The 8,203-nt window shown below is 50.9% G+C and overlaps 1 protein-coding gene across 1 annotated transcript; it reads right to left on the reverse strand.

Annotated features, from left to right (window-relative positions):
* Window positions 1-5,716: 5,716 nt before the first annotated feature.
* On the reverse strand, window positions 5,717-8,141 carry SNRPB (small nuclear ribonucleoprotein polypeptides B and B1). Its single transcript, XM_072996537.2, has 7 exons — window positions 7,976-8,141; window positions 7,680-7,831; window positions 7,202-7,313; window positions 6,734-6,886; window positions 6,391-6,529; window positions 6,079-6,204; window positions 5,717-5,922 (listed from the first exon to the last, which is right to left on the reverse strand). Exons 1-7 carry the CDS (start codon window positions 7,976-7,978, stop codon window positions 5,885-5,887), a joined length of 723 nt encoding a protein of 240 aa, XP_072852638.1. The 5' UTR covers window positions 7,979-8,141; the 3' UTR covers window positions 5,717-5,884.
* Between the last annotated feature and the right edge of the window lie 62 nt (window positions 8,142-8,203).

The raw sequence follows: 8,203 nt of genomic DNA on the forward strand, positions 1-8,203 counted from the left end.
ACACACACAGCAAGCTGGGTTTACTGACCTTGGAAGGATAGGAGGCTGAGTCAGCCTTGAGCCGCTGGCTACCTGGCATTGAACCTTGGGTCGCAGTGGAGTTTTGGCGGCAGTGCTGCAGTCCAACCATGGCACCATGAGGCTCTTCTATATAGGGAGAGTCGGGGTGTGCACAAGAAACTTGGGACTAGTCATTTATCAATATCAAAATCTTATAGAAAGGCTCCAAAAGAATTTAGAAGAGACTTGGGAAATTAATATGAAAGGACGTGGAAAGGCTAAGATAATTTGGGTTGCCATGAAGTCTGTGGACAGAGATTATGCCATAAAAGTGGCACACAGGATTAAGATACCGGAGGGGGCGGGGATTCAAAAATTAGGATACTATTAAGAAGATAGAAAAAGAAATTATAAGAACTAGAGAAAAGGAGATTCTGGTGAAATTACAAGCTAAAAGGAAGGAACTAGAAGGGATGCATATGGAAAAGGTCCAGAAGTATCTAATATATTTGCATAAAGATTATTTTGAATTTGGTAATGAGAACTTAAAATGGTTGTTGTGGGTTTTTCGGGCTCTTTGGCCGTGTTCTGAAGGTTGTTCTTCCTAACATTTCGCCAGTTTCTGTGGCTGGCATCTTCAGAAGGACAGCACACAGTTAGGAAGAGCAACCTTCAGAACATGGCCAAAGAGCCCGAAAAACCCACAGCAACCATTAGATCCCGGCCGCGAAAGCCTTCGCGAATATAGAGAACTTAAAACTTCTGGCGAAAGCATCCCCCACCCAAAAATTACAGTATTAATGTAGTTATTAATAAAGATATTAAAGGGCACCGGGCCCAGGACAGCCTTGTACCCCACTTGTGACCTCCCAGTTAGAGAAGGACCCATTAATCATCACCCTCTGAGTACAATTCTGTAGCCAACTGTGTATCCATCTGACACTTGATCTATCCAGTCCATATCTAGGTAGCTTTCTAATCAGGATATCATGGGGCACTTTGTCAAAAGATTTACTGAAGTCGAGATATATTACATCTACAGCATTCCCTCTGTCTATCAGGGAGGTTACTTGATCAAAAAGTGAGATCAAATTAGTTTGGCAGGATTTGTTCTTGACAAATCCGTGTTGCTTTCTAGTTATTACTGCATTGTTTTCCAGGTGCTTGCAGAATGACTGCTTTATTATCTGCTCCAGGATTTTGCCTAGGATTGATGTAAAGCTGACTGGCCTGTAGTTCCCAGGTGCCTCTTTTTGCCCTTTTTGAAGATAGGGACAACATTGTCCCTCCTCCAATCCTCTGGCACCTCCCCCGTTTCCCATGATTTCAAGAAAATAATGGATAGCAGTTCTGAGAGTTCCTTAGCCAGTTCCTTCAGTCCTCTCGGATGCAGTTCATCCAGCCCTAGAGATCTGAACTCGTTCAAGGTGGTAAGGTATTCCTTGACTATTTGTTTATCTCCAGCTGCAATCCTGACCCCCCCCCCCCACACACACACCCCTCTGTAACAATGTAATGCAAGAGTCTCAAAAATGATAGAATGATTTCAATAGGAATCCAAAGTAGACCTTTCAACATCACAGGAATCCAAGTTTTATGCACCAACCACCGATGCTGAAGAGGTTGAAACTGACCAATTATTTATTTCTTTATTTAGTGTATTTATATCCCGCCTATCTAGTCAATTACGACCACTCTAGGCAGCGTACAGCATAAAATCCATAAATACATGAATTATTATATAATAAACAGCTACAGCAAGATGGGAAGCAGAGTGACTCGCAGTAAAGAAAGGAGAGGAAAACATCAGGGATTGACTGGGAGAAATTAGCTAGGGTTGGCTGAAGGGAAGGCCTGCTGGAACATCCACGTTTTCAGTTGTTTCTTAAAGATGCCCAGCGAGGGAGCCGCGCGAATCTCAGGAGGCAAGTTGTTCCAGAGGCGAGGAGCCACCGCCAAGAAGGCCCGGTGTTTTGTTTTTTTCCTTCCAGGCCTTCCTCGGTGTCAGGCTCCTCAGCCTCACCTCCTGGCTCACACGAGTGACACGGGTAGAACTTGGTGGGAGTAGGCATTCCGCCAAGTATCGAGGCCCTAAACCGTTTAGGGCTTTATATGTAAGCATCAGAACTTTGAAGTCAGCGCAGAACCGAATGGGCAGCCAATGCAACGCGTCCAGAATAGGAGAAATATGATGGAATTTTCTCGCTCCACTAAGGAGTCTGGCTGCTGCGTTCTGCACCACTTGGAGTTTCCGCGTCAACCTCAAAGGTAGCCCCACGTAGAGCACGTTACAGTGGTCTAATCTGGAGATTACAAGCGCATGCACCAAGGTAGTGAGTGCCCCCGTGTCGAGATAAGGTCGCAGCCGGGCTATCAGCCAAAGATGCAAAAAGGCGGAGCGGACCACCGATGCCACCTGTGTTTCCATGGTGAGCGCCGGGTCCAGATGGATCCCCAGGCTACGGACCCCACTATTTGCGACAAGGGTGACCACCCCAAATGAGAGGGAGTCTCCCAAGCCCCTGATAAAAAATGCTGCAAATTGGTCCGGTGAAAAACTAGGGGGAGGCCTATCACTCAGACCAATTCCGGATAGGTCGCGCACTATACGGAATAATTCCACCTGCTGGTTGGACGCTTCGCTTATCCGGTTAGCGAAGTATGCTCGACTAGCAGCCTTTACCTTAGCCAGGTAAAGGTTAGTGGTGACCTTGACAGCTATCCAATTATAATCCATCGGGTCCTTTCTCCACTTGCGCTCTAGCCGTCTCCTAAACTGCTTCAACACCTGGAGATCCTGGTTAAACCAGGGCGCCGGGTGGGCTCTGCGTTGGAGAGGGCGTTTAGGTGCGATCGTGTCTACAGCCCTAGCTGCGGCGGCGAACCAGCCGTCAACCAGAGCCTTGACAGGAGCGCCAGCCAGGTCAGTCGTAACACCTTTCATGGCATCCTGGAAACCAGCTGGATCCAGTAGCCTTCGAGGGTGGACCATAACAATAGATCCCTGCTCCCTGCGAGCGGGGAGAGCCATTTCAAGGGTGCATTTTATTAGGTGGTAGTTCGACCATGACAATGGTACCAACTCAAGGTCAGTCACCATCGGACCACTCTCGCTCCCATTAGTGGAAAAAACCAGGTCAAGTGTGTGGCCACCCATGTGGGTGGGGCCGTTGACATGTTGGGACATGTTCAAGAAGGCCATGGTCTCCAAGAACTCAAGAGCTGGCCCGGAAGCCTCTGCCCCCGCGTGCACGTTGAAATCACCCAAAACCAATAGCTTCAGGGATCCCAACAGTGCCGCGGAGTGGTCGGAAGACTGGAAAAGATCAGTCTACATCCCAATCCCAAAGAAGGGCAGGGCCAAATAATGCTCCAACTACCATACAATTGCACTCATTTCACACGCTAGCAAGGTTATGCTCAAAATCCTATAAGGTAAGCTTCAGCAGTATGTGGATCGAGAACTCCCAGAAATACAAGCTGAATTTTGAAGGGGCAGAGGAACTAGAGACCAAATTGCTAACATGCGCTGGATTATGGAGAAAGCCAGAGAGTTCTAGAAACAATCTACTGCTTCACTGACTATGTAAAAGCCTTTGACTGTGTGGACCACAGCAAACTATGGCAAGTCCTTAAAGAAATGGGAGTGCCTCACCACCGTATATATCTCTGAGAAATCTATACATGGGACAGGAAGCCATAGTTAGAACTGGATATGGAACAACTGATTGTTTCAAAATTGGGAAAGGAGTACGACAAGGCTGTATATTGTTCCCCTGCTTATTTAACTTATATGCAGAATACATCACGTGAAAGGACGGACTGGAGGAATCCAAAACCGGAATTAAGATTGCCGGGAGAAATATCAACAACCTCCGATACGCAGATGATACAACTTTGATTGCAGAAAGTGAGGAGGAATTAAAATAACCTCTTAATGAGGGTGAAAGAGGAGAGCACAAAAATGGTCTGAAGCTCAATCTAAAAAAAACTAAGATCATGGCCACTGGCCCATCAACTCATGGCAAATAGAAGGGGAAGGTATGGAGGCAGTAACAGACTTTTACCTTCTTGGGCTCCATGATCAATGCAGATGGAGACAGCAGCCACAAAATTAAAAGACACCTGCTTCTTGGGAGGAAAGTGATGACAAACCTCGACAGCATCTTAAAAAGCAGAGACATCACCTTGCCGACAAAAGTCCGCATAGTCGAAGCTATGGTTTTTCCACTAGCGATGTCAGGAAGTGACAGCTGGACCATAAAGAAGGCTGAGTGCTGAAGAATTGATGCTTTTGAACTCTGGTGCGGGAGGAGACTCTTGAGAGTCCCCTGGACTGGAAAGAAAACAAACCTATCCATTTTGAAGAAAACCAACCCTGAGTGCTCACTGGAGGGACAGACCCTAAAGCTGAGGCTCCAATACTTTGGCCATCTCATGAGAAGACACCCTGGAAAATCCCCTGATGTTGGGAAAGTCTGAAGTCAAGAGGAGAAGGGGATGACAGAGGACGAGATGGATGGACAGTGTCATCAAAGCTACCAACGTGAATTTGATCCAACTCCAGAAGGCAGTGGAAGACAGGAGGGCCTGGCGTGCTGTGGTCTGTGGGGTTACGAAGAGTTGGACACGACTAAATGACTAAACAACAACAACAAAGTTTTGCAAAAGAAGCCCAGACCCTCTCACGTGGACGCTCTCCCATGCTGCTGCCATCTCTAAGGCACGTATTGGAACATGGGGAAAAATAAAAGGTTCTTGATTTGTTGGTGAAGGGAAGGGTTAGTTGTTTGTCCTTCTAGTGTTGGTAGTGCATATCATCTGTAATTTATTTAACACATACCTTTTTCTTCCAAGAGAAGGACCTAAGGCCATTAACAATACTAGAATATGCAAACTACAAATAGTTAATTACAATGTTCAAAAAACCAGTGAGCATCAAAAAGGACGTATCTCTTAGAAACAAATTAAAAAAAACATTGAAAAAGATAAAACCATACTAACTTCCAACTGAAGACTCCACCCTTGATAACCTAAGGTTACAGAGGATTCATTTCCTTTGATCGTCAGTTGACTTCCACTTTTCTAGAACAGGAGCTGAAGGAAACCTTGTGCAGTGACTCAGAAAGAGACTGTCCATAACTCTTGCAACTCCGTTTGAGTGTCAAAATGGGGAATAAATATCAACCACAGGCAGTTTCCAAAAGGCAACAAGCGCACTGCAGATTCATGCTGGGCTGAGCAGACCTGCAGCATCTGAGACCTTTGGAGATACTGAAAGAAACCTACCCGGGGCTCTGTAGTTGGAAAAGGTAGAAGCCTTTTGTCATAAGACTGGGAAGAGGCGACATGGGAAACCAGCCTTCCCCTACCTGTTCATTTCCAGTGGCTAGGACACTGGTGCCTCCCTGCAGATGACATCCCAGCCTGGTTACTGCAGCAGTGGGTGGGAGCGGCCTAGGTAGCTGTGAACCTACCCCATTGCTTTCCCAACTGAAAGCGGAAGGAAAAGGGGGAGTGGATTTGGCTGCAGTTGTACTCAGGTTGATCTCCAAATCAGATCCAACAGCTTGCCTGCCCTTTCCTGTGTTGTTTATCTGTCTCCGGAAAGAGAGGATCCTGCCTCCACAAGACAGGGCAGGCATGTATACTAAAGTGAGTAACATCTTTCTTGCTGGGCTTTCACAAACTCAGAATAAAATGATCACAGCAACAATAACCAAAAAAAAATCCTAGTCTTTATTATAAAGGGCAATACAACAACCAAGCTATAGAAAACATGCACGCAGGCAATCCCCCACCCGCTCATCACTCCCCCTATCTTGAGCTGAACGAAACAGATTGAGAACTCCAACTCCTGCAAACAGCACCTTCCAACCGAATTTCAGGGCCTGGGTGGGCGCATGCCAGGAGGAGGGGGACCTGGAAAAAAAAATAAAAACAAAGGAAAGGCACCATCAGTTGACCTACAAAGATACAGTGACACAAAAGAGGCTACAGTGAACTACAAAGCTAAAGTGACAGGAGAGACATGCTTGAGGGGGAAAAAGACTTCCAAGGTCAGTGGCGGTGACTCACCTCGCATCCCAGGAGGCGGCGGCCGCATCCCAGGTGGTGGCATGCCCATTGGTGAGCCTCGGCCTGGGGGCATGCCCATCGGAGGGCCCATTGGTGGTCTCATGCCAGGAGGGGGTCCCATCATTCCTGCAGTGGAAACCAAGTAGCATCAGGCCTTTAATCTCACTGGACCACCCAATCCCAGCCTGTAAGGGAACCTCAGAGTAATCCTGCTTTGACACCAGTTCCTCATAGTGTTCAGAGATGGCTGCTTCATCAGAGGTTCCCACTGCCTGTACAACAGCTGTAAAGAATGCCTCCACTGCCGTTTACCTGGGGGTGGGGTACCCCTGCCCATGGGCGGAGGAGGACCTCCACGGCCTGGTGCGTATTGGGTGGGAGCTCCTGCAATGCTCGCCGTAGCTGCAGCGGCGGCTGCAGCCACTGTCCCTCGACTCTGAGGGGTCATCACCTAGGAGAAAGGAAGGGAGGAAAGGCTGTAGAGATAGGCCACAGGCAAGGCCACTCCTGCTCCCAGGCACATACAACACAAGGCACATACATCGCAAGATGAAGGAGGGGACGCAACATGCCCCGAGCGATGAGGTGAATGTTGGCTGGTGCGGCACCAGACCCAGCCCAAGTCTGTCTCCAACAGGACAGGGCTGCCACTTACTTGCTGTGAGGGTCCACCAACCCCACGCACAGGACCTGCCAAGCCCGCAGGGGCCTGAGGCATGGGTGCTCCTGCCGGGACGCCTCTCCCAGCAGCTCGGCCAACACCAGGGCCTCCCGCTGCTCCAGCCAGGGGGACACGAGCAATGCCTGTCTAAGAAAAGCAAAGAGCAGCGTCAGTGAGCTTAAGTTCCTGGGGAGCTTGACAAAAGGCTTTGTCACACTCAGCTAATTCTGTTCCAACGAATTTTCCCCTTCTCTTCTGCCACGCAGCTACACTTGCCCCTTAACGATCTTCTGTACAGAAGCAGGTTGAGCCCGGCTACTATAGATGCTGCAGGTGCACCTGCTTGACCTGCACAGCCTCATTTGGTTTTACAACTACGGCTACGTGCCTGGCAATACCTTACAACAATTCATCCTGGCTAGCAGATCTAAAGAGGCTCTCCTCACAAGCAAGAAGGCTTACATCTTTCGGGGGCGGCCCCTCAACCGTCATGGAGACCAGGTTCTCTCCTCGGAGTAACACCAGGCCAAGGACCCGCTTCTCCTCCCGCTCCGGCTGCTTCGAGTTCTTGGGCCTGCAAGAAAGGCCCTGTCGTGGGTCAGGGAACCCGGCTGTAAGGAGGAGGCCAGCGGGACGGGGGGGGGGGAACAGGGCAGGGAAGGTGACGGGGAGGGGGCAGCCTCTGGGGCCCTCCCCGCCTTGCGGTTCTGTCCTCCTTCTCCTCAAAGGTGGGCGGCTGGGGAGGTGAAGCGGGCTGGCTGGCTTAGGGGTGGGGTGGGGGGGCGGGGGGGGTGCGCCTGGCCAGCGGGAAGCCTTCCAGCCGCTCCTCGCGGGAGAAAGAGCAGGGGGAGGGGGAGGGCGCTGGGTGTCCCGAGGGGGCCTACACCACAGGGCCGGCGTCCCGCTCCCCCACCCCCACCCCCGACCGCCCGGCGCTCACTTGATCTTGCGGAACTCGTCGCAGTCGCAAAGGATGAGGTTCATGTGCTTGTCGAAGGCCTTGAAGGTGCCGATGAAGACCCGCCCGTCCTGCAGGATGCACCGCATGCGGTAGTCGATGTGCTGCAGCATCTTGCTGCTCTTGCCCACCGTCTGCCCCGACGGGAAGCCCAGGAAAAAAGAAGAAGAAAACGGGGGGTGGGGGTGAGGGTGGGGGGGTCAGCCGGGCGAGCGGAGGTGGGAGGGTGGGGGGCCCGTGGTCCTCCCCTCCCCCCCCACGTCCCCCCAGGCCCTCACCATGGTGGCGGTCCGCTCCTCCCGCGCTCGACCCGGAACTGCCCTTCCCGCTCTCCTCCTCCTCCTCCTCCTCGCCGCCGCCGCCGCCTCGCCTTCCTCCGGCTTCCCTCCCGAGTTTCACGCACCAAGCGCGCGCGCGCCTCCTGCTCTGGCCGGAACCGGAAGCTGCTGCTGCTGCTGCTGCTGCTACAACGACCGCCGCCGCCAGCGCTTCCGGCGCAGGAGCTG

This window comes from Pogona vitticeps, chromosome 4, assembly GCF_051106095.1.
Source record: "Pogona vitticeps strain Pit_001003342236 chromosome 4, PviZW2.1, whole genome shotgun sequence".
Lineage (NCBI taxonomy): Eukaryota > Metazoa > Chordata > Lepidosauria > Squamata > Agamidae > Pogona > Pogona vitticeps.